We start from the raw sequence: 27,268 nt of genomic DNA on the forward strand, positions 1-27,268 counted from the left end.
GCAATAGCGCTGCCTAAGTAAAGAGCGATGTGGAAATAAAAACATTTTTTTAGACCAGGACGCCTCGTATAGAAGGAGTTGTAGAAATTTCTAAATTAACTCACTTGATTGGAGATTGGAGGTTCTAGTGCCCTTTATAAGAGTCAAAAGTAATTGGAGGACAACCAGCCCCCGGCCTCCTATGCTCATCATTCCTCCAAACCCATCCATTCAAAATTTTGAGATAGCCATTTTGTTCGGCATAATTGAGAGGTTTAGTAATCATCTTAAAAAAAAACAGAGCCTGAAGGCAAGGGTTGTGAGTTATGCTCCGAGGGCATACAAGGGTCTTATGGAAGGGGTAGTCGTATAAATTTTTGAAGAGGCTTATTTTATTGGAAGTTAAAAGTTCTAGTTCCCTTTTAAGTGTCAGAAGTGAATGTGGGAAAATAGACCCCCCCCCGACGCCCTCTTTTCCCCTTACAAAAATGATCGAAATAGTGATATAGACACTTCTTTAAAAATAGTCCAAAGAACCCATAACAATGTCCCCAGGGTTGACACAACCTGCCAGAGCCCAGGGGCAATGGCCGTAAGTTAGGCCCCGGGGCCATATAAGGTTATTATGGAAGGTGCGGTAGTATAAAGTTTATATGGGACTCATTTGATTGGAAATTGAAAGTTCTAGTGCCCTTTTAAGAGTCAAGAGTGAATGGAGGGCAACCAGCCTACCATCCACGCCCATCATTTCCCAAAAAACATCCAATTAAAATTTTTAGACAGATATTTGGTTTACCATTGTAAGAAGTCCAGTCAATACGTGTTTGGGGATGTCAACCCTCCCACAGCCCTCAGGGCAAGGGCTGTGAATTAGGCAATTTGTTCATTGTTTGCACATAGTAAATGTTATTGAGAAAGGCGGGCATTTTTTACCTTTACTTTCGAAAAGATGGACGGATTTAATGTAAGCCTTTCAGAGAATATTGAGGGGAGTGTGGGACTAAATAAAAACACGTTATGTGCATACGGGTTGTCCAAAGGGTGTAATTCAGGAATGACTCAGCATAGTAATTTAGAACTTTCAGGAAATGCTAATGGAGTTGATCAATTGACCAGAAAGTCAATATTTCTACGCTACTACTTGTACTCTTAGAACTACCCTACTACTACTACTGCTACCACTACTGCTACTACCACCTCTACTACCAGTAAAACCAAAGAAATGTACATCTGAGGTAAATTTGAGGGGAATGTTGAGCTACATCAAAATATGTAATGTGCAAACACATTGCTTATACAGGCGTATCAGCAATATTTTGGGAATGGCTTACTGTATCAAGATGAAACTTCTGGAGCATCATGAGTGGGATGGTCAATTCAACAAAAGGTAACATGAACCTGCTACTACTGCTATTAATGCTGCTGCTACTACTGTTACTGATAGTACTAATAGACACTATTACTGCTACTACTGCTCTTACTGCTACCACAACTACTATGATACTACTACTATTGAGGCTACACGAATGAAGATGAAAGTTTGAATGGACATAACGACCCACAATCAGGCAATAAAAGGTGACCTAGAAATTTTTTCTCTGAGAATGAGTAGATTAGCACAGGTGATCCGATACTGGCTAAAAGTTCTTAGTCTTCCAGAAGATATGTTAGCAAAAGTAGCTTTTCTGGAGATGCTACAGTCGAAACGTAAGAGATCGTGGCTGTATCAAATAAAAAAAATGTTTTAGATGAAGTAGGATTATCTTATATTTGGAATGAGGGGCTAGGACCCTCAGATCAGGATGAGCCGTTTTTGGTTAAGATTAAAGAAAGAATAAAAGAACAGGAAGTCCAAATGTGGCTCAAGGGCAGTTAAAAAATCTGAGAGATTGAAGTTTTACTCCCAAGTAAAAGAGGTATTTGGATTTGAATGTTATTTTAAAATAGGATTACCGGAGAAGACATTTAGGATTTGGTTTCGGATCCGAGCGAATTGCCTGCCACTAAAAAATAGAAAAAGAGTATTTGAAAGAAAAAGGATGGCCCCAGATGCAGATGCAGATTACTCTTGCCCCAGATGTAACCTAGATATTGAGGATGTGGCCCATATTCTCGCCGAGTCCCAGCAACGTTTTCTTTTAAGAAAAAAGTATTTTGAGGGTGGTAACTTGGAGTTCCCGGGGATCCTGCAGACGACTGTAAAAAGGACAATCGGGAAGGTATGTAAATATGTAGATGAAGCGTTGACATCAACCAGTGAAACTTGATATTTATTTTATTTTTCTTGTGAAGTGCATTTAAGAAAACTGTGCTGTATGGCCTGTTTTTTGGCTTATAATAAATTATTATTATTATTATTATTATAGAGGAGGGATTTGAACTAAATCGAAACACACTATGTGCATGCAGATTGTCAAAAAGCCGTACCTCAAGAACAGATTTGGGTTCTAATTTGGAACTTTCAGAGAATTCTTAAAGGGAAAGATCAATTGACCAAAATGTAATATGTATGTGTTACTACTAACCCTACTACCACTGCTAATTTCACTGCTAATATTACTAAACTACTCCAACTATTACTTCAATTGCAACAACTTGAAAGGGTAAGCATATTAAGATAAAAAAGTACCAGAGTAGTACGGCCATAGGCACCACTGAATATACATCGTATAAAACGACAAGAACACGATATATTCGGACCAAAATGGTATACTATACGGAGGTAAGACAATGGGCGACTAGATCATGCCATTGTCCATTCAAGAACTATGCAATTGAGATAGATTTTGCTATCTGTATTTATGTAGGTGAATGACCTAAATTATGGTCTTGTGTCAGTATAGTATAACATTCAAATGGTCTGAAGGGTCCTGATTCAGGACATGAATGTCAAGATAAAACCATATGACAATAATATGAATTGATTTTTTTATTTGGATTGAATAAAACCGGCAAAAGGTTGAAACTTTAATCTCTTATCAAGTCAAGGTAAGTTGGAGGGAGTGTTGACTCCCACGTTACATTATATAAATGTCAGAAAATGATTAGAATATATTCATCCTTCACAAGTAAAATCTGAGGGGATGCAGACTGCCAGCCAATACCTTTTGGAAAGGATTACATATTATTGGGAATATATATACAGTCGAAATTAATAAAGTCTTATACATTTTGGGCAATGATACGACAACCCTTGGACATCCATATCGCAACCACCAAGGATCCCAACCTTCAAGGACTCGAACCACGGAGGACCCAAACCACCAAGGACCCCAACCTAAATGGCCCCCATTCCCCCTCCCCCATGTTTTTGGCCCCTCCCCCCATTTTTAATAATTTTTTGAAGTTAATTTTTTTGAAATTTTTGGAAGTTTTTTTATATTTTTATTAATCTAAATTTTTTTCAACTTTTTCTTACAAATCTTAAAATGACATGAAGTATACTTAAAACAAAAAAAATCCACATTTGAGATTCCAAAATACAAAATGAGAATGATAAGGATATGTTACTCGTGACTTTTACTATTAGAAAAATAATGTTTATAGTAGGTCTTTTCTTCTTTTTTTGGACTGGATTTATTTTTGGACGGGAATTATTCAAGTTTTTTAAATTTGTCTATTCGACTGTACCAATGGTACTCTCTGGCTGCTCATCGACACTACGCGGCTGTCTCAGTGGTACTTAATGGTTGGTTATTGACACTACCTAGTTTATTGTATATTTTCAATTAGTATTTTTGGTACATTGAAAGGATAAACACTTGTATCACATTAAAAAAAAGAAGATGAAGTTTTCGAAGATAGTCTATGCACATGATAAAATCATTGTTGCGTTGAATGCTGACAAGCAGAAATATTTGAACTATGAAACAAGTATTAATAGAGTTCTTATTGGTAATGTATGCGTGCGCTGTCATGACAGTGAGGAGTTAAATTCCTTTGAAATACCTAAGAATTTCTATTGTGCAAATTGTGGATATACGAGAGTATCATTTCCAGAGAAGTTAGTGCTCAAAGAGAATGCCAACATAAAAATAATCGTCGATGATGGGGGACAATTTCTTGCTACTGTTAGTGGTAACACGTTCCCTATTGATAAATATTGTCACCCTCTTTCTGGTATTAGCGTACTAAAGAAGACAAGAAGAAGACAGGACCTGCGCTAATGTCATTAACCATATCTTTTTTACCTGCCAGAACTGTTACCTGTGTAAAAATAATGTCATAATAGGCAGTGAAATCACTGGCAAATTAAAAAGGACATTTACACACAGTACCACTAATGAATATAACGACGAATTGATAAAAAATAAAGTGCATGTTAACATTATTACTACCATTCATCATATACCAACAGATATAGTCAATGAACCCAATAATACCAAAGACGAAACGCATATTGAACCTGTAGGTGACGCCACAGTAAAAATTGTGTATGACTCAAAATGGATTAATGATTATTCTACTGATTACGAATTAAGATAAGTAGAATAGCTACACTATCAAGAGAGAAAATGAATATTGAAAAAGAGTGAAGTATTTTGAAAAAGAAGAAAACGGGGCGTTAATCGTCCCCTCCCATATTTATTGGGGGCCGAGATTTTTTGGATGCCATTTAAAGGTTCAAGGTTCTGTATTATAATACAGAAATTAATTACACAGCTTTAAACGTTTATTTCCATTGGTAGGGAGCAGAGATCGTATACCAACGAGAAAAAAAAAAAACAATACGTCATATTATTGAAACAAACGACTATTCGGGCTTCAATTTTTTAGTAAGGATTAATTTAAATTTTTTTATTTAAAAAAAAAAACAAAGTTGTGAGACAGAGTCAAACTTTAGCTTAAAGAGCGAGGCATTGAGGAGGGGACAGCACATTCATATACGAAATAATTTCTGTTCGTTTTAAGTTTTAATGTCGCTCCTTACTTTCAGCAAAAAACTATTTTTTTAATTTAATTTCTGAACGTTTTTGAATTAATGTAGGGTTTGATTTTGGCTCACCGTGCATGAATAATTAAATCAAAATTTGCATATTAATTTTAATTTTTTTGGTTAAATGGCTTTCTTGAAAGTTGTTTAATTTCATTTACGAACGTTTTTATTAGAAATAAATATACGTAATTTACGGATTAACTTACTTAACAAACTTCTATATACGTATATTAGGGGGTTTGCCCCCCTAGTCAATACCTCACTGTTTACGTTAAATTTCGAATTTTGTTCCAATTCTTTAAGAATGACCCCTTAATCTCAAAGGCCGTTAATTAGAATATATAGCTCTTATGAAAGTATTAAAAAAAACTTTCGCATACAGAGCAAGGTATTGACTATGGGGCGACCCGAATCATATACGTAATAATTTCTGTTCACTTTAATTTTTGATGTTGCTGCTTACTTTCAGTTGAAAAACTTCTTATTTTTATTTAATTTCTGGTCGTTTTTTAATAATGCTGGGAAATCCGGCAAACCCTTCATAGTAATGTCCCTTCCCCCATGAAAACTTCCTTTATGTAAAGATCCTCCCACGTAACCCCCGAACAACCCCCTCCCGACAACCAGAAAAAATCCCCAGTGAAAACGTCTGTATACTTCCTAATAACCAATACTATATGTAAACATTCGGCAAAGTTCATAACTTGCAGCCCTTCCCCCAGGGACTGTAGGGGGTTAATCATAGTTAAAGACATACTTATATTATTTATCTCTTTTTTAGAGTTTTGGTTACTATTGAGAGCCGGGTCGCTCCTTACTTACAGTTCGTTAGCATGAACTGTTTGATACTGCCGTCTAGGTTTGCACAATACCCTTGCGGGCAACTATAACAATCCCAAAGATTCTATATAGCTCTTTGCCCTGGAAAAGCAAAGAAAAACTAATAATATGTAAAAGTTCCTATATTTCCAGAAGAGAGAGGGGGGGGTAAAATACAAACTTTTATCAAGGATGTCTCTTAAAATTTATTATAAGCTCTTTGGCAATTACAACATGAAAGAATAAAAAATCTATATTTTACAGAGGAAGGGGGAGGAGGACTGGAAATTCTTTTGATGTAGTCTTGAAAAGTCATCAAAAAAGAAATTTTTAAATTGCAAAATTTCTTAATTATTATAAAATAAACAGGTAACAATTTATAAGTAGCAAAAGTAATAATAATAGCAAATTAATACTACTAAGAATAAGTAAAACAATAAAAAACATAGTAAATAATTAAATAATGATAGCAATAATAAAAGATAAATTTTGGAAAATCTTTCTCTTGAGGCGTTCAACAGAACGTATAACAAATATATCAAAAATTAAACGTGTAGTAATTACTAATTATATATGATTGGGTAGTGAAAACAAAAATAATTGAGAAGAGATAGAATATAAATTATAAGTTATTTATAATAAGTATTTTCATGGCATAGAGGTGACATAACAAGCAAGAGTTTCAGGAGCACGAAATTCTCGTGGTTCCAAAACGGCCAAAAAAGTCATTCAGAAAAATAGTTATATCAAGTAAATAGCCAATATATATATCTTGAATATGAAATATTAATATAAAATTCTATGGAACGAATCCTAATCATCAAAAAATTTAAGGAACATGGAATGGTCAGTGGTTGAAGAATGGCTAGATAGTCACCCTGAAAAAGCATTTAACTATTTCTTAAAATTTGCTGATGTCACCTTAATCAACCGTTGGCTACAAGCCAGGGGATATTTGAAGGTGCCAGATGGCTCAAATGGAAGTGTTCGTAGCAGCAGTGGCCATACTTTGAGTCCAAGCTCATTTTATTGTAGCAGAGATCAGAGTCCCTGCAGGTATTTATAAAATCATTTTGATGCTTTTTAATGTGTTATTATATATATATATATATATATATATATATATATATATATATATATATATATATATATATATATATATATATATATATATATATATATATATATATATATATATATATATATATATATATATATATATATATTTATATATATTTGGTGGTATTCTGATTGAATTTTTTTTGATTTAACAAACTTGTTACGTTTATGTTTCAATTTTTTTTTTCTTTATTTTCCTTCGAAGAATTAGAATAACAGATATTTAGTTGAATAGGAATTTGTTTGCTAGACAATTTGTTATTGGAGTAGAGAAATTTTCGGTATATCCCAAATTGAAGAGATTTATGCAGGCAAGTGAATCTGAGGAGCAGGGCTGTAGGGATAATACTCCCACCATACATTTGGAAAAACAGCCTTTCCTTGTTTTGACAAATCTTAAAACAAAAACAATCCCCGCTAGATTTTTGAAAATTTCGTTATCTGTATTTGACGTAAAAGGAAATTGAAACCGAAAACAAAAGTGTCCCCTCCCTAGATTTAAAAATATGCTTTTGTACCTAATATAAAATATATCTATACCAGGCGTGACGGACAGCAAATGTATTTTTGATGATTAGATTAATAGAATTAATTTCGGAATGGCAAAATTTCATTCAAATAGTTTTTTTTAGTTTACCTGAATTAAATTAAATTTATAATAAAGCAAAAAATATAATAAAGCAATAGAAAAATCGAAGCAAAAAATAACTTTTTGAAGTAATCTCAAACATAGCAGAAGAATAACTGAGTCAAACTAACCAAGAAATTAAGCCCGAATAAATTAAAGAACATTCACCAATTAGGTTAGGCAGGTCTTTGCCGTAATATCTGCATTTGTCATTTTCGCTTCTTTTCTGTCCATCGGCTGACATTATCCTCTTTTTTCTTGGCTATTTAATTTTTTTTAAATTTATTTTTCTTGTTTACCACACGTAAAAAAACAAAATCGGGAGATTTATTTATATAAGTAGCCTGTATTCAAACAATATGTGTCTAAAAGAACAAAGGACATAACATTTACGGAAAGTACAAAGGACACAATTACGTAAAAAAACATAACTACAAATACAGTTGATTCCTCTGAATCCATTTTAGGTCTATCCATGTTTAAAAAAAATGCAATTTTCTCGGATAGTATTTATTTTTCAAAATTACGAAATTTTTAGTATATTGTAACTTCTATCTTGCCACGTTGAACTTTAAAAATTAATAATCAAAACTGATTAGTTAAGTTTGAGGATGAAACAACTCCACAGCCCTCATGGCAAGAATTAGAAGTTATGCCATGGGGGCATATTAGGTTTTAATAGAAAGCGTTGTCGTAGAAACTTCAAAAGCGACTCATCCAATTGGAAACGAAAATGGCTAGTACCCTTTTTAATAGTCGAAAATGATTGGAGGGCAGCTAACACCCCTTCCATGCCCACCATTTTTCCAAGCACATCCAATAAAAATTTTGAGATATCCATTTTGTTCAACGTAGTTGGTAAGTTCTGGAAATTAGGTCTTTGATAACCCCCTCAGAGCCCTCAGGGCAACGGTTGTAAGTTATACCTGGGGGTATATAAGGGTTTTTATTGAAAGCTTTGTCGTAGAAATTTGAAAAAGAGTGCATTCAGTTGGAAATTAAAAGAGCTAGTGTCCTTTTTAATATTCGAAAGTGAACGGAGGGCAACAAACCCCTTCCCACGCCCACCATTTCCCCAAACACCTACAATCAAAATTGCTAGGTAGACATTTTGTTTAAGGTAGTTGAAAGTTTTGGAATATATGTCTTTAAGGATGACCCTTTCCCCCACAACCCTCAGGGCAAAGGTTGTAAGTTATGCCCTAGGGGCATATAAGGTTTTTATAGAAAACATCGTTGCAGAAACTTCAAAAAGGGCGCATTCCATTGGAAGCTGGAAGGGTTAATGGCCTTCTTAATAGTCGAAAGTAATTTGAGTAAAAAATTTTTCAAGGTAGTTGAAAAAAAGCCATTTTTTTCAACGTAGTTGAAAATTCTGTAAATTATGACTTTGAGGATGACAACCCCCCACTGCCCTCAGGGCAAGGATTGTAAGTTATGCTCTGAGGGCATATGAGTTTTTATAGAAAGCTTTGTCGTAAAACTTCAAAAAGCGCTCATTCGATTGAAAATCGGAAGGCCTAGTGCTCTTTTTCATTGTTGAAAGTAATTTTAGGGCAACTAACCCCCATCTCACGCCCACGATTTCCCCAATTACATCCAATCAAAATTTTGAGATATTCATTTTGTTAAACGTAGTTAAAAGTTCTGGAAATTAGGTCTTTTAGGATGACAACCCCCTCAGAGCCCTCAGGGAAAGGGTTGTAAGTTATACCCTGGGGGCATATAAGGTTTTCATAGAAATTGTTGTCGTAGAAATTTCAAAAAGGGGTCATTTGATTGGAAATTGAAAGGGCTAGTGCCCTTTTGAATAGTCGAAAGTGAATGGAGAGCAACTAACCCCCCTCTCACACCCACTATTTCCCCAAGCACGTTCAATTAAAATTTTGAGATAGCCATTTATTAACGTAGTTGAAAGTTCTGGAAATTATGATTTTGAGGATGACAAACCCCCCAAACTCCTCAGGGCAAGGGTTGTAAGTTATTCCCTTGGGCATATAAGGTTCTTATAAAAAAAATTTGTAGAGCCTTCAAAAAGGGCTAATTTGATTGGACACTGAAAGGGCTAGTACCGTTTTTAATAGTCGAAAGTGATTGGAGGGCAACTAGCCCCCCTCTCAAGATCACCATTTCCCCAGACACATTCAATCAAAATTTTGAAATAGCTATTTTGTTCAACGTAGATGAAGCTTCTGGAAATTGGGTCTTTGAGGATGACACTCCCCCAAGAGCCCTCAGGGCTAAGGTTGTAAGCTATGCCCTGGGGGCATATAAGGTTTTTTATAGAAAATGTTGTCGTAAAAACTTCAAAAAAGGCTCATTCAGTTGGAAATTGAAAGGGCTACTGCCATTTTTAATAGGCCAGTCGAAAATGACTAGAGGGCAACTAACCTCCCTCTCACGCCCACCATTTCCCCAAACATATCTGATCAAAATTTTAAGATAACCATTTTTTTCAATGTAGTTGAAAGTTCTGGATATTATGTCTTTGAGGATGATTATTTCCCTCTCCCCACACCCCTCAGGGCAAGGGTTGTAAGTTATGCATCGGGGGCATATAAGATTTTTATAGAGCGGTGTATTGGAAACTTCAAATGGCTAGTCCCCTTTGTAACAGACAAAAGTGATTGGAGGAAAACTAACACCTCTCACACGCCCAGTATTTCCCCAAAAATGTCTAATAAAAATTGTGGGATAGCCATTTTGCTCAACGTATTTGAAAAGTCCGGGAATTATGCCTTTGAGGATGACCCTCCCCTCACAGCCTCAGCACAAGGGTTGTAAGTTTTACCCTGAGGGCATATAAAGGTATTTATAGAAAGCGTTATCGTAGAAACTTCAAAAGGGCTTATTATATTGGAAATTTAAAGCGTTAGTGCCCTATTTAATAGTCGAAAGCTATTGGAGTGTAACTAACGCCCCTCTCAAGCCTACCATTTCCCCAAACACATCCAATCAAAATTTTGAAATAACAATTTTGTTCACCGTTAAATGCTTAAATGCCGAGTAATGCTTAGATGGAATATGAAAATCAAGCTTAAGACGAAAAAAATATATGTTGCTATTGAAGTACAAATGAAACTTAAAAAGGACAGAAATTAAACAAACAATCAATTCAAAGAAACATGCAATAGATATTAATGTAAATGAATAAATAAATCTTAAAATGAGTTAAACTTAAATAGAACATTTAAATCAAGCTTGAAACGAACAAAAATCACTACAAACAAGAGTTTGGGTATCGCCTCCTTCTCTCACTGTAAAAGTCTAAAACCTATTGCGTCATTGGCGCTTCACTGAAAACCAATTTTATTACAAATATTTTCTTTTGTACTTAATATTGGAAATAAACATTAAAATTATAGTAAAATTTTGAACTGATGAGCTTTCAGCAATTAATATCATTATACATCAATTATTCAATTTAACTTATATGTTCTTCCTAAAATTGTTCAAGACGAATATTTTTTCACTACAAACAAGAGTTTGGATATTGCCCCCTTCCTTAACTGTAAATAAAAACCAAAAGTCTACTTCGTCATTGGCGCTTAACTGAAAACGAATTACATTACAAATATTTTCTTTTCCTGTTCCTACAGCATTGAAAATAAAAACAATATTACAGTGAAATAAATTCTGGAACTGATGGATCTTTAAACAATTAATATTATGATACATCATTATACATTAAGTTTCACTCGTTTTAAGATTTATTTGTTCATTTACATAAATATATACTGTATGTTTGTTTCCATTGATTGTTTATTTATTTTCTTTTCGTCGTAAGTCTCATTTATACTTCAATAGAAAAACATTTTTTTTCGTTTCCAGTTTGATTTTCATATTCAATCTTAGCATTACTCGCTTTAAGATGTATTCATTCATTTATATTATTACTTGTTGTATTTTTTCTCCTAAGATTGTTTATTTAATTTCTGTTGGTTCTAGGTTTCATTTACTTTTTAATAGTAAATTTTGGTCGTTTTGAGTTTGAATTTTAACAGGTATTTGTATCTGCTGAGCTTAATTTTTCTTTGAAAAGCTTATTTTTGGATGTTTCTTTAATCAATACCGTAAAAAGGATACTAACATACTCTAAATTTACGGAACAGTAGTGGTGACCGCGGGCACTCCGTTACAATTTTTGGTGCCTGCAAGGCTTCCCCTCCGGCAAATGGCGTAGCACCATTTTTGCGCCAATATCTGGTGGCAGCCGCGGCCACCGATACGAAAATATATGTATTTTTTTGGTATAATGAGGTTTGAATATATGTTTATAACTCTCACTTCTGAGCAAAAATCTATCTAAACTTACGCTAATTTAAATAAAATCTAATAAGATAATATAAACTTATTTTTCAGCCCTTTGAGTCCAAGAGATAGATCGCCACAAGATTCAGTCGTATTCTTTAGTGATGAAGGTGAAAACCCACATAGAAGAACAAATTCAAGGAAGTGTTCACGACATGAATTTGCCAAGTCCAAAAGCCAAAGTGTTGTCAAGGCAGAAGTAAGTCCCCTTTGTAACTATTTATTACCTTTGTTTTGAAACAGTAGAAGCATTCAAATGAGATCGTAGGAAAACTTTCATGCATAAATATTTTAGTCAAACCCATGCACTTACTAGTTTATAATATATTGCAAGACTCCTGTGTTTTGGTGTGGTTTTTATTCTCACTATCGTCGAAGGTATCGTTCAGATGTTTGGAGTAGGAAAAACCGGTCAGTAACGTTCGTTTCTCTACTAACTGATTGATTGCTATCAAAAGAAATGTATTGCCATTTAAATATCAGCAAAAAACTTATTGCTACGCTTTCATTCACCCTTGTTACCTTGATAAATTTAAGTCAGTACTCATCAATTCCATTTCACTTCTCCACATTTGTTTCGTTAGGCATGAGAATTTAATCCTTCATGTTACATAGAAAAATATTTTCTGCAGTAAGAGGGGTGCTGCTAACACCTCCCCAGCACCAATATTAGAGGTGTCGTCCAAAATAATATTCCCAAGAAACCAGACAGAATACAGAATAATTTTTATACCCCTTCCCCTAAACCTCAGTCCTTATTTATGTGAGGGTTCACAGAAAGTTAGAAAATTTGTCATAGAATGACCCAAGGCCGTATCCAAGAGGGGGGTTAGGGATAAGAACCCCCCCCCCCGAAATTTTTGTGACTCGTAAAAAAAATGAGTATAGACACATTTTTTATGTGTTTTCGAGGCTTTTGTGCAGCCCCCCCCCCCCCCAAAAAAATCCTTTTGTAAAAACCACTCCGAAGAAAAACCTTGATAGTCGTTATTTTTGAAGCTTTGAGAACAATACCCCTAGCCACAGAATGACCCAACAACGTTTTTCCATAAAACTAAGCTTATAAAACTTATAAACTTTATAAAAAGTCTATTATAAAGTTTATAAAACTAAATACACTTTTATCAGGATTACTACGAATAGATTTACTTCAAATCACACTTAAGTTAATATTTATTTTAACCGTTGGTTTTATGTGTGGGTTACATGAATCCTTAAGAGCTGACGAGCAACTGAGAGGTACGCCTGTTATGGTCGCTGAAACTAGAAAGCTAATCTTAAAATTACATTTGTTAGGTTTTTTTATATCATTTTGGCTAAAATTGTCGTTTTACGTCACAATATGGCAGAAACGATTTTTTGGCCACTTAAACAGGTCTATCAAACTTTCAATTTACCTCCTAAGCAGAGATCCATTGATATTCTAGGATCAGCAGTTCGATACGATCATCCCTGGACAAAACAAAAAACAAAACCAAGAAATCAAACAAACATAAATATGAGATTCTCTTTCTCGGAAAAAATACAAATTATGAGTTTTTGTAGATAGTGGATTGAAACTTCTTCAATAAAGTTCCCTGAAATGTTGGGTTTTGATGGTGTAATCATAATCAAAATGGCTTGCCTTTTCACGGGTGTTTCCTCCTTTTCTCGTCAATTTCGTAAATTTACTAAGTCTCATAAATTATATTGACTAACTCTAAGCTCAATGAATTGCAGATGCGTCACGCGTTGAACATAGTGTGGCAGCGCTGCCTGTAATAAAGTGCCATAAGGCTTCAATGTTTTACTATTGCTTTATTGCTATTATTATATTTGTCCCAGAGGTACTTTATATGGAAGTAGTGGTCGTATAAACTTCAAATGGGTCTCATTCGATTTGGAATCGGAAGCACTAGTGCCCTCTTTAAGAGTCAAAAGTGATCAGAGGGCAATTATCCCCCCCCAACCCCCACTTTTTGCCAAATGCATTCGATCAAAACTTTGAGATGGCCATTTCGTTCAAAATTGTACATAAGTCAGATAACTATGCGTCCGAGGCCGACAGAAACCCCCATGGGTTGGAGGCAAAAATTGTAAGTTATACAAGTTGTCAATTTTTAACGGATAAGGTTCTTATGGAAGGGGTGGTGGTATAACTTCTGAGGTGGCTTATTTTATTTAAAATTGTGTGTTCAACTTCCTTTTTTGAGAGTCAAAAATGATTAGAGGGCAGCCAGTCCCCTTCTCGCACATACTATTTTTCTCAAATTTGATCAAAATTTTGAACTAGCCGTTTTGTTCAAAATAGCCCACAGATAATATTTCTATGCATCCAAGGTTGACAAAACCACCTACAGCCCCTGGGGCAATGGCTGTAAGTTATGCTAGTTGCCTATTGTTAACATATAAGGCATTTATAGAAGAGATGGTCGTATAAAATTTTGAAGGAGGCTCATTTAATTCAAATTTGAAAGTTCTAGTCCCCTTCTAAAGAATCAAAATTAATCGGAGGGCAAGTACCCCTTTCCCACGCCCCTTATACCCAAATGTTTCAGATCAAAATTTTGAGATAATGATTTTGTTCAAAATCGTCTAAAGGCCAAATAACTATGCCTCTGAAGTTGGCAACCCCACCAGGCCCTTGGGGCAAGGGCTGTTAGTTATAAAGGCTGTCAGTTGTTAACATACAAGGTTTTTATCAAGAATAGAGGACATGTTTGATCCTGGATCAAACATGTCCTATAAAACTTTGTTTTATATAAAACTAATGTCCTATAAAACTAATAAAACTTTGAGTATAACGATGAAACTTAAAGGAAATGTTAAAAAAAAAAAAAAAATCAAAACACACTTTTTTCTTGCTAGTTTTGAAAACGGAATTGAAAAGGGAATGAAAACGAATTGGCTGAAGGTGTTAAGTTGGAATTTTTAATATAGTCTAATTTGAATGGTTTTGAAGAGAGATTAGAGGGCAACCGGGAGCTCCCCTTTCTTGTCCTTTTTAAGGGATTCATCTCCTAAAAAAGATCGAAATCTGTAACTTTTATTTTCTTCAATCTAGCCAAAAGGTGCAATAGCTACGCCTCCAAAGATGTCAGACCTCCACAGCAAAGAAGAGAGAAAGGATAAATTTCGGTTCTGGGTGTAAATAAAAACACCCAGGGTATTATAATGAAATTTTCGAGAATGTTAAGGTTTATTTTAAATTAAACCAAAAGCTATTATGTACATCCAGTATCGAAAAGAGTATCTACAATATCGTGAGAATGGCTGAGGGTATTCAGTTGAAAATTTAAGCATATGTTAAGGGGAAAGTTTAAAAATGGTCGGAGGCTTGCCAGTTCCCCTTCTACGTCCTCATTAGCTACCCTCTCTGCCAATACATTCTACTAAAGTTTCGAAATAGCCCTCTTTGCCAAAATAGGCTAAAGGTCAATAATTATGCCTATGAGAATGAGATAACCCTCCACAGCTTTGGAGAGGAATTGCAAACACAACCAAAAACACACTATGTTCATTCTGGCATTTAAAGAGGTATATCAGTATTATCTAAGGCTTGGGCAAGAGTATTAAGTTGAAACTAACAGGGTATGTTTAGGGGGGATGTTCAAACGTGAGTGTAGGACTACAAGTCCCCCTTGCCCTATTAAGATCCCCCTCCCTCAAACTGATGAAAATTTCGAAAAAGTGAATTTGTTCTAACTGACCAAAGATCTAGTAACTATGCCTCTGGTAATGCAATGCCCTCTAAGCCCCATGGGCAAGATATGTAAATTATACAATTTATCCTTAGTAGAGTTGCTCGTCTGGATTTGCGCAGGCCCCCGTACAAACAGGTTTTTCTAGTAGTTACAGGTCATGACGCAGTTTCAAAGTTCACTGCCTTTTTGGTGATATGGTTTGCTATTGCGAGAGGACTCAAGCGATTTCTTTCTTTGTCATGAGATTTACGTAATTAATTAAACCTGTATTATAAAACCAGCGTGTCTTGTTTCGTTGATATGCTATTATTTTTTGTATATACAAAAAGGGGTAATGAGATATGCGAGCATTTGCAAAAAAGGGGGTAATTAATGTTGAAAAGGATAATTACTTCTTTAGTTTACGAGATTTGCGAATTTTTTGCGAAAAGATCTCAGTTACATACGGATTCAGTTACACGGGGATTAGTTAAATGGGATCAAGTTGCATGAGGGGTTCAGTAGCACGAGGGGTTCAGTTGTATGGAGGAGTTCAGAAGCTTGGGATTCAGTTACATGGGGATCGATGGTCGTTATAATACACAAGTTCTATTTGAACGGTGTTGTGAGATCCCCTACCACACCCCCAACCGAAAAAATACTTTTCAGACAATCAACTTCAGACTAACTTTTTTTTTTTTTTGAAGGAGGAGGGAGGGATTTTTCCGTGGAGATGGAGGCCAGATTTACTGGCATTATTTAGAAAACGATAATGCAATAAATTAAAAAAAGTTTTTTAAACTGAAAGTAAGGAGCAAAATTAAAAAACTTAGAACGAAGAGAATTATTACGTATACGAAGGGGATCCCCCCCCCCTTTGGGGTTAATATAGGTTCACTTAGACGCACCTTATACTTCTATACCTTTAGGTTCCTTCCTGTACTTTTCTTGACCATTACGGTCCGTCAGGTGCTATGGGCTCACTAACCTATTACTGTTAAAGTTATTAGTAGTTTTTTTTTAAAATTGTATAAAATTTAATATTAAAATTTATTTTGCAATTTAAAATGAAATATAATTTTTTATGCACATTGTTATGGGATTCCTTTAAAAAATACCATTTAAAAAAAAAAAATAAACAAGTATCCATGATATATATTCTGGCAAAAAAAATAAAAATTAAAATAAAAACTTGTCAAACGTGTTAATAACCTGTAAGTTATAGATATCTGATAACTCGTTCAGTATCGTATGTATTATTAGTGGTATCAATGGTATTTCATTTGCGTAAAGCTATCTCGATTCGCCAAAACTTTTATCAGTCGCATAAAACTAACTCAATTTGCAAAAAAGGTATTCAATTTGAGTAAATTCTTGATTTTTTTGTCGTTCTACTTAGATAATAGAGGAACATTTGGTTTTCTTCCCTAATTTAATGTGTTTTCTTAAGAAAATTATCAATAGTTAACAAATTTAGCCTTAGATAGTTAAAACTGAACATAAACTCTAGATATTTTGTTGTGTTACTTAGATAATAAAGGAACATTTGGTTTTCTTTACTAATTTAGTGTTAAACTCGTGATTTTTTGCCGTTTTACTTAGATAATAAAGGAACATTTGGTTTTTCTTTCCTAATATAGTGTTTTTTCTTAAGAAAATGATCCACCGATAACGAATTTAGCATTAGCTAGTTAAAACTGATCATAAACTCTTGATTTTTTGTCGTATTACTTAGATAATAAAGGAACATTTGTTTTTCTTTCCTAATTTATTGTGTTTTCTTAAGAAAATGATCCATCGTTAACAAATTTAGCCTGAGCTAGTTAAAACTGTTCATAATTTCTTGATTTTTTGTCGTGTTACTTAGATAATAAACGAACATTTGGTTTTCTTTCCTAATTTAGTGTGTTTTCTTAAGAAAATGATCCATCGATAACAAATTTAGCCTTAGCTAGTTAAAACTGTGCATAAAGTCTCGATTTTTTGTCGTGTTACTTAGATAATAAAGGAACATTTGGTTTTCTTTCCTAATTTAGTGTGTTTTCTTAAGAAAATGATCAATAGTTAACAAATTTATCCGTAGCTAGTTAAAACAGCTCATAAAATCTTGATTTTTTGTCGTGCTACTTAGATAATAAAGGAACATTTGGTTTTATTAAATAATTTAGTGTATTTTTTTAAGAAAATGATCAATCGTTAACAAATTTAGCCTTAGCTAGTTCAAACTGTGCATAAATTATTGATTTTTTTTCGTGCTACTTAGATAATAAAGGAACATTTGGTTTTCTTTCCTAATTTAGTGTGTTTTTCTAAAGAAAATGATCAATTGTTAACAAATTTAACCTTAGCTAGTTAAAACCGCACATAAACTCTTGATTTTTTGTCGTGTTTCTTAGGTAATAAAGGAACATTTGGTTTTCTTTCCTAATTTAGTGTATTTTCTTAAGAAAATGATCCATCGTTAACAAATTTAGCCTTAGCTAGTTAAAACTGAGCATAAATTCTTGATTTTTTGTTGTGTTACTTAGGTAATAAAGGAACATTTGGTTTTCTTTCCTAATTTAGTGTTAATATAGTGATTTTTTGTCGTGTTAGTTATATAATAAAGGAACATTTGGTTTTTCTTTCATAATTTAGTGTGTTTTCTTAAGAAAATGATACATCGTTAACGAATTTAGCATTAGCTATTTAAAACTTAACATAAAGTCTTGATTTTTTGTCGTGTTACTTAGGTAATAAAGGAAAATTTGGTATTCTTTCCTAATTTAGTGTGTTTTCTTAAGAAAATGATCTATAGTTAAAAAATTTAGACTTATCTAGTTAAAAATGTGCATAATTTCTTGATTTTTTATCGTGTTACTTATATAATAAAGGAAAATTTGGTTTTCTTTCCTAATTTAGTGTTGTCTTAAGCAAATGATCAATAGTTAACAAATTTAGCCTTAGCTAGTTAAAATTGTGCATAAATTATTGATTTTTTTGTATTTTTAATTAGGTAATAAAGGAAAATTTGGTATTCTTTCCTAATTTAGTATGTTTTCTTAAGAAAATTATCCATTGTTAACAAATTTAGAATTAGCTAGTTACAACATAAAATAAAATATTGATTTTTTGTCGTGCTACTTAGATAATAAAGGAACATTTTGTTTTCTTACCTCATTTAGTGTATTTTCTTAAGAAAATGATCAATCGTTAACAAATTTAGCCTTAGCTAGTTAAAACTGTGCATAAATTCTCGATTTTTTGTCGTGCTACTGAGATAATAAAGGAACATTTGGTTTTCTTTCCTAATTTAGTGTTTTTTCTTAAGAAAATGATCCATTGTTAACAAATTTAGCCTTAGCTAGTTAAAACCGCACATAAACTCTTGATTTTTTGTCGTTTTACTTAGATAATAAAGGAACATTTGGTTTTCTTTCCTAATTTAGTGTTTTTTATTAAGAAAATGATCAATAGTTAACAAATTTATCCTTAGCTAGTTCAAACTGATCATAAATTCTTTATTTTTTTTCGTGTTACTTAGATAATAAAGGAAAATTTGGTTTTCTTTCCTCATTTAGTGTGTTTTTCTTAAGAAAATGATCAATAGTTAAAAAATTTAACCTTAGCTAGTTAAAACCGCACATAAACTCTTGATTTTTTGTCGTGTTACTTATATAATAGAGGAACTTTTTGTTTTCTTTTCTTATTTAGTGTGTTTTCTTAAGAAAATGATCAATATTTAACAAATTTATACTAAGATATTTAAAACTGCACATAAAATCTTTATTATTTGTCGTTTTACTTAGATAATAAAGGAACATTTGGTTTTCTTTCCTAACTGCATTAAATTCTTGATTTTTTGTATTGTTTCTGATGTAATACCGTCACTGGTGGTTTTATTTACTTATGTAGTATGTTTTCTAAATAAAATGATCAAGTTTTAACAAATTTAGCCATATATAGATACAAACTAAAATAAAATAATGATTTTTTGTATTGCTAATTAGGTACTAAATTACCAGTTGGATTTCTTACCTAATTTAGTGTATTTTCTTAAGAAAATGATCCATCGTTAACGAATTTAGACTTAGCTAGTTAAAACTGAACATAAAATCTTAATTTTTTGTCGTGTTACTTAGATAATAAAGGAACATTTGGTTTTCTTTCCTAATTTAGTGTGTTTTATTAAGAAAATGAACCATCGTTAACAAATTTAGCATTATCTAGTTAAAACTGCACATAAAGTCGTTATTTTTTGTAGTGCTACTTAGATAATAAAGGAACATTTGGTTTTATTTACTAATTTAGTGTGTTTTCTTAAGAAAATGATCCATCGTTAACAAATTTAGCCTTAGCTAGTTAAAACTGATCATAAACTCTTAATTTTTTGTCGTGTTAATTAGATAATAAAGGAACAGTTGGTTTTCTTTCATCATTTAGTGGGTTTTATCAAGAATATCATCGATTTCTAACATATTTAACATGAGATAGTTAAAATTGCATACATTCTTGATTTTTCGTCGTTTTACTTAGGCAATAAAGGAAAATTTGGTATTCTTTCCTAATTTCGAGTTTTTTATTATGAAAGAGGACCATCTTTAACAATTTTAGACTTAGATAGTTAAAACTGCACATAATCTCTTTATATTTTGTCGTGTTACTTAGGTAATAATAAAGTAACATTTGTTTTTCTTTACTAATTTAGTGTTTTTTCTTAATAATATGATCCATCGTTAACAAATATATCCTGATCTAATTAAAAATTTTCATAAATTAATGATTTTTTTTAGTTTTAATTATGTTAGAATAAATGAACATTTGTTTTTATTTCATAATTTATTGGGTTTTATTAAGAAAATGATCAATCTTTAACAAATTTAGACTTAGATACTTATAAATATTCATAACTTATTGATTTTTTGTAGTTTTTCTTATGTAATAAAGTAACATTTATTATTTTTTTTAAATTTATTTTTTTTTAAGAAAATGCCCCATGATTTTTTTCACGAGTTAGATAAAAGATGTAGAAATTAATTTAAAGTAATTATTAAAAAATTCTCATTAAGTAACAATTTATTTCTTGAAGTCAACTCTTGGATACACAGTACAGAAATTTCATTCAAGAAATTATGAAAATATTTGTAAGTAAGTAACAAACTCTTTATTGATTCCACATCTTGGATATACAGTACAGATACTTAATTAAAGAAATTATTAAAAAAATAGCAAGTAAGTAACTTTTTTTCTCTTTATCACAAACAATTTTCACTTAGCTCCATGATGTAGAAATTTAATTCAAGAAATTATGAAAAAATTCTCATTAAGTAACAATTTCTTTCTTGAAGTCAAGTCTTAGATACACAATAAGGAAATTTCATTCAATAAATTATGAAAGTATTTGTAAGTAAGTAACAATCTCTGTATTGATTTCACCTCTTGAATACACAGTACAGATACTTCATTAAAGAAACGTGATTAAACACGTTTTTTGAAACTACATGCTATGTGCGTGCCTTTCCTTGGCACCTGTCCACATGAGGGAGGATTTCCCACCGCTTCCTACACAGTGAAAAAAGTGAGCTGCATGAAAACTCTGCTTTTTCTACCAGACTGGGGCTTTGGTTTTTTAGACAACACGAGAGACATGCACAGTCGACAGTGCTTTATTTCATTTTTTAAAATTAAAGAAATTATTGAAAAATTATAATCAAGTAAAAATTTATTTCTTGAATTAAACTCGTGTTTATAAATTTAATTAAAGAAATTATTAAAAAATTTTCAGTAAGTAACAATTTCTTTCTTTAATACAACTCTTGGATAAACAATACTGGACTTTCACTCAAGAAACTATTAAAAAAAATTTTAACTAAGTAGAAAATTCTTTATTGAATTCACTTGTTTAATAAACAAAAAGACAATTCATTCAAGAAATTATGACAAAATTCTAAGTAAGTAACAAACTATTTATTGTTGTCACGAGTTAGATATACGATTTATAAATTAAATTCAATAAATTATTAAAAAATTTTAACTAAGTATTAAATTATTTCTTGAATTCAACTGTTTTATAAACAAAAAGACATTTAGTTCAAGAAATTATGACAAAATTCTAAGTAATTAACAAACTATTTATTGTTTTCACGAGTTAGATAAACGATGTAGAAATTAATTTCAAGAAATTATGAAAAAATTATCAGTAAGTAACCATTTCTTTCTTGAAGTCAACTCTTGTATACACAGTAATTAAATTTAATTCAATAAATTATTAAAATATGTGTAAGTTAGTAAAAAAATATTAATTTAGTCCTAATATTTTATATACATTACAGATACTTCATTAAATAAATTTTTAAAAAAAATAGAACGAAATAAAGTAACATTTTTTTTTCTCTGTCAAATATTATATAAAAACTACTAACATTTAATTAAATAAATTGTGAAAGTATTTTTATTTAATTCAAAGTCTCCTAATTTATTTATTATACTTAATATTAAATACAGATACTTCATTCAAGAAACGTGATTAAACACGTTTTGAAACTACAAACTATTTGCAAAACGATGCTTGACACCTTTCCAAATGAACGGGGATTCCCCACTGGTTCCTACACAGTTCACAAAGTGAGCAGTACTAAAACTCCACGTTTTCAACCAGACTGGTTTTTTAGACAACCCCAACACCGATATGACCACAACTCTTTATCGTAAATTAAATACATTATAAAAAAATATATGTTTACTTAAGTAACAATATCTTTATTGAATTCTACTCTTTAATATACCGTGAAGATACGGCGTTCAAGAAAACTTGATTAAACAAGGTTTGAACCAAAATGATAGTTGGATGCCTGTCATTGGCACCTTTCCAAACGATCGGGGATTCCCCACTGGTTCCTACACATTGCAAAACGTGAGCAGTACGAAAACTCCACGTTTTAAACCAGACTGTTTTTTGAGGGACCAATCAGGAGAGATTTGCAAAGTCGTCATAGCTTTTTTTCATTTTTTTAAGGTTCATTGAGTCGTGGTTACGTGCGCGCACGTAACTTCGTCTAAATGAACCTTAAAAAAATGAAATAAAGCTATGTCGACTTTGCATATCTCTCCTGATTGGTCCCTAAAAAACCAGTCTGGTTGAAAACGTGGAGTTTTCTGGGGAATCCCCGCTCGTTTGGAAAGGTGCCAAGGAAAGGCATACAAATAGCATGTAGTTTCAAAACGTGTTTAATCACGTTTTCTTGAATGAAGTATCTGTACTGTATATTCAAGAGGTGAAATCAATAAAGAGATAGGTACGGACTTACAAATATTTTTTTTTATAATTTCTTGACTTTAGTGTTAATTGAGTGGGTCTTCTCTGGGTGTTATGTGAATAAAAAACCAGTCTGGTTGAACACGTGGAGTTTTCGTACTTCTCACTATTTTAAAGGTGTAGGAAGCAGTGGGGGATAACCGTTCTTTTGGAAATGTGCCAAGGAAAGGCATTCACATAGTATGTAGTTTCAAAACGTGTTTAATCATGTTTATTGAATGAAGTATCTGTACTGAATATTCAAGAGAAGAAATCAATTAAGAGACTGTTACTTACTTACAAATACTTTCATAATTTCTTGAATTTAATTTCCGTATTGTGTATCTAAGAGTTGACAGAGAAAAAAATGTTACTTACTTACTTGCGATTTTTTTTCATAATTTCTTGAATGAAGTATCTGTACTGTATATCCAAGAGGTGGAATCAATAAAGAGTTTGTTTCTTACTTACAAATATTTTCATAATTTCTTGACTGAAATTTCCGTACTGTGTATCCAAGAGTTGACTTCAAGAAAGAAATGGTTACTTACTGAGAATTTTTCATAATTTCTTGAAATTAATTTCTACATCATTTATCTAACTCGTGAAAACAATAAAGATTTTGTTACTTACTTAGAATTTTGTCATAATTTCTTGAACGAAATGTCTTTTTGTTTATCCAACAGGTGAATTCAAGAAAGAATTTACTACTTAGTTACAATTTTTTCATAATTTCTTGAATTTAATTTCTACATCGTATATCTAACTCGTGAAAACAATAAATAGTTTTTTACTTACTTAGAATTTTGTCATTATTTCTTGAATGAAATGTCATTTTGTTTATTAAACAAGTGAATTCAAGAAAGAATTTGCTACTTAGTTACAATTTTTTTTTCATAGTTTCTTGAATGAAAGTCCAGTATTGTGTATCCAAGAGTTGTCTTAAAGAAAGAAATTGTTACTTACTTAGAATTTTTTCATAATTTCTTGAATTAAATTTATAAACACGAGTTGACTTCAAGAAAGAAATTGTTACTTGCTGAGAATTTTTCATAATTTCTTGAATTTTAAAAAATGAAATAAAGCTATGTCGACTTTGCATGTCTCTCGTGTTGTCTAAAAAACCAAAACACCAGTCTGGTTGAAAAAGTGGAGTTTTCGTAATGCTCACTTTTTGCAATGTGTAGGAAGCAGTGGGGAATCACCGTTCATTTGGAAAGGTGCCAAGGAAAGGCATGCAAAGAGTATGTAGTTTCAAAAAAACGTGTTTAATCATGTTTCTTGAATGAAGTATCTGTACTGTATATTCAAGAGGTGAAATCAATAAAGAGATTGTTACTTACTTACAAATACTTTCATAATTTCTTGAATGAAATTTCCGTATTGTGTATCTAAGAATTGACTTCAAGAGAAATTGTTACTTACTGAGAATTTTTCATAATTTCTTGAATTAAATTTCTACATCATGGAGCTAAGTGAAAATTGTTTGTGATAAAGAGAAAAAAGTTACTTACTTGCGATTTTTTTCATAATTTCTTTAATGAAATATCTGTACTGTATATCCAAGAGGTGGAATCAATAAAAGTTTGTTACTTACTTACAAATATTTTCATAATTTCTTGAATGAAATTTCTGTACTGTATCAAGAGTTGACTTCAAGAAAGAAATGGTTACTTACTGAGAATTTTTTCATAATTTCTTTAAATTAATTTCTACATCGTTTATCTAACTCGTGAAAACAATAATGGGGCATTTTCTTAAAAAAAAATAAATTTAAAAAAAATACTAAATGTTACTTTATTACCTAAGCAAAACTACAAAAAATCAATAAGTTATGCACAGTTTTAAGTATCTAAGTATAAATTCGTTAACGGTTGATCATTTTCTTAATAAAACCAACTAAATTAGGAAAGAAAACCAATTGTTCATTTATTATTAAATAATAAACACTAAAAAAAAACATTAATTGATGATTAGTTTTAATTAGATCAGGATATATTTGTTAAATATTGATAATTTTATTAATAAAAAAAACTAAATTAGGAAAGAAAAACAAATGTTCCTGTATTATTACCTAATTAACACGACAAAAAATCAAGAGTTTATGCATAGTTTTAACTAGCTAAGGCTAAATTTGTTAACGATGGATCATTTTCTTAAGAAAACACACTAAATTAGGAAAGAAAACCAACTGTTAGTTTATTATCTAATTAAAACGACAAAAAAATAAATAATTTATTAAAAATTTTAACTATATTTTGCTATTAAGTATAAAGATGTAAATTATTAAAAATAATTCACAATAAATTTGGTAAGTCAAACTACTTTAAGAGTAAGTTCAATTCAGATCGACAAAAAAATCGAGAATTTATGAACAGATTGATCAATCACAGGCTCATTTAGTTGTAACTGTATGAAAATCATATGACATTAAAAACAAGAAGGAAAGAAAACCAAATGTTCGTTTATTATCTAAGTAACAAGACAAAAAATCAAGAGTTTATGTGCAGTTTTAACTAGCTAAGGCTAAATTTGTTAACGATGGATCATTTTCTTAAGAAAACACACTAAATTAGGAAGAAAACCAAATGTTCCTTTATTATCTAAGTAACACGACAAAAAATCAAGAGTTTATGTGCAGTTTTAACTAGCTAAGTTGCTAAATTTGTTAAGAAAAACACTAAATTAGGAAAAACAAATGCATTTATCTAGTAACACGAAAAACAAGATTTCACTAAATTAGGAAAGAAAACCAAATGTTCCTTTATTATCTAAGTAACACGACAAAAAATCAAGAATTTATGTGCAGTTTTAACTAGCTAAGGCTAAATTTGTTAACGATGGATCATTTTCTTAAGAAAACACACTAAATTAGAAAGAAAACCAAATGTTCCTTTATTATCTAAGTAGCACGACAAAAAATCAAGAGTTTATGTGAAGTTTTAACTAGCTAAGGCTAAATTTGTTAACGATGGATCATTTTCTTAAGAAAACACACTAAATTAGGAAAGAAAACCAAATGTTCGTTTATTACCTAAGTAACACGACAAAAAATGAAGAATTTATGCACAGTTTTAAATAGCTAAGTATAAATTTGTTAACGATTGATCATTTTCTTAAGAAAATACACTAAATTAGGAAAGAAAACCAAATGTTCCTTTATTATCTAAGTAGCACGACAAAAAATCAAGAGTTTATGTGCTGTTTTAACTAGCTAAGACTAAATTTGTTAACAATGGATCATTTTCTTAAGAAAACACACTAAATTATGAAAGAAAACCAAATGTTAGTTTATTATCTAATTAACACGACAAAAAATCAAGAGTTTGTGCACAGTTTTAACTAGCTAAGGCTAAATTTGTTAACGATGGATCATTTTCTTAAGAAAACACACTAAATTAGGAAAGAAAACCAAATGTTCGTTTATTATCTAAGTAACACGACAAAAAATCAAGACTTTATGCATCAGTTTTAAGTAGCTAAGGCTAAATTTGTTAACAATAGATCATTTTCTTAAGAAAACACACTAAATTAGGAAAGAAAACCAAATGTTCCTTTATTATCTAAGTAGCACGACAAAAAAATCACGAGTTTATGTGCGGTTTTAACTAGCTAAGGCTAAATTTGTTAACGATGGATCATTTTCTTAAGAAAACACACTAAATTAGAAAAGAAAAACAAATATTCCTTTATTATCTAAGTAACACGACAAGAAATCAAGAGTTTATGTTCAGTTTTAACTAACTAAGGCTAAATTCGTTATCGATCGACCATTTTCTTAAGAAAAAACACTAAATTAGGAAAGAAAACCAAATGTTCCCTTATTATCTAATTAACACGACAAAAAATGAAGATTTTATGCTCGGTTTTAACTAGCTAAGGCTAAATTTGTTAACGATGGATTATTTTCTTAATAAAACACGTTAAATTAGGGAAGAAAACAAAATTTTCCTCTATTACCTAATTAGTATGACAAAAAATCAAGAATTTATGTGCGGTTTTAACTAGCTAAGGCTAAATTTGTTAACAATGGATCATTTTCTTAAGAAAACACACTAAATTAGGAAAGAAAATCAAATGTTCCTTTATTATCTAAGTAACACGACAAAAAATCACGAATTTATGCACAGTTTTAACTAGCTAAGGCTAAATTTGTTAAAGATGGATCATTTTCTTAAGAAAACACACTAAATTAGGAAAGAAAACCAAATGTTCCTTTATTATCTAAGTAACACGACAAAAAAATCAAGAATTTATGCACAGTTTTAACTAGCTACGTCTAAATTTGTTAACGATTGATCATTTTCTTAAGAAAACACACTAAATTAGGAAATAAAAACAAATGTTACTTTATTATCTAAGTAACACGACAAAATATCAAGAGTTTATGTTCAGTTTTAACTAGCTAATGCTAAATTTGTTAACGATGGATCATTTTCTTAAGAAAAAACACTAAATTAGGAAAGAAAAACAAATGTTCCTTTATTATCTAAGTAACACGACAAAAAATCAAGAATTTATGCGCAGTTTTAACTAGCTAA

At 31.5% G+C, this 27,268-nt stretch overlaps 1 protein-coding gene across 1 annotated transcript in view; it reads left to right on the plus strand.

Moving 5' to 3' along the window:
* The first annotated feature begins 2,345 nt into the window (after positions 1-2,345).
* The window catches only part of LOC148943867 (dual 3',5'-cyclic-AMP and -GMP phosphodiesterase 11A-like), a 316,296-nt gene continuing 291,373 nt past the window's right edge, over positions 2,346-27,268 (plus strand). Inside the window, exons 1-3 of the mRNA XM_089101266.1 lie at positions 2,346-2,479; positions 6,569-6,790; positions 11,844-11,991. Of these exons, the coding sequence (XP_088957392.1) occupies positions 2,478-2,479; positions 6,569-6,790; positions 11,844-11,991 (372 nt within the window). The 5' untranslated portion in view covers positions 2,346-2,477. The remainder of the gene's footprint in view (positions 2,480-6,568; positions 6,791-11,843; positions 11,992-27,268) is intronic.

Source organism: Artemia sp. Qi Xiang Cuo, chromosome 15 (genome assembly GCF_049724085.1).
Source record: "Artemia sp. Qi Xiang Cuo chromosome 15, ASM4972408v1, whole genome shotgun sequence".
Lineage (NCBI taxonomy): Eukaryota > Metazoa > Arthropoda > Branchiopoda > Anostraca > Artemiidae > Artemia > Artemia sp. Qi Xiang Cuo.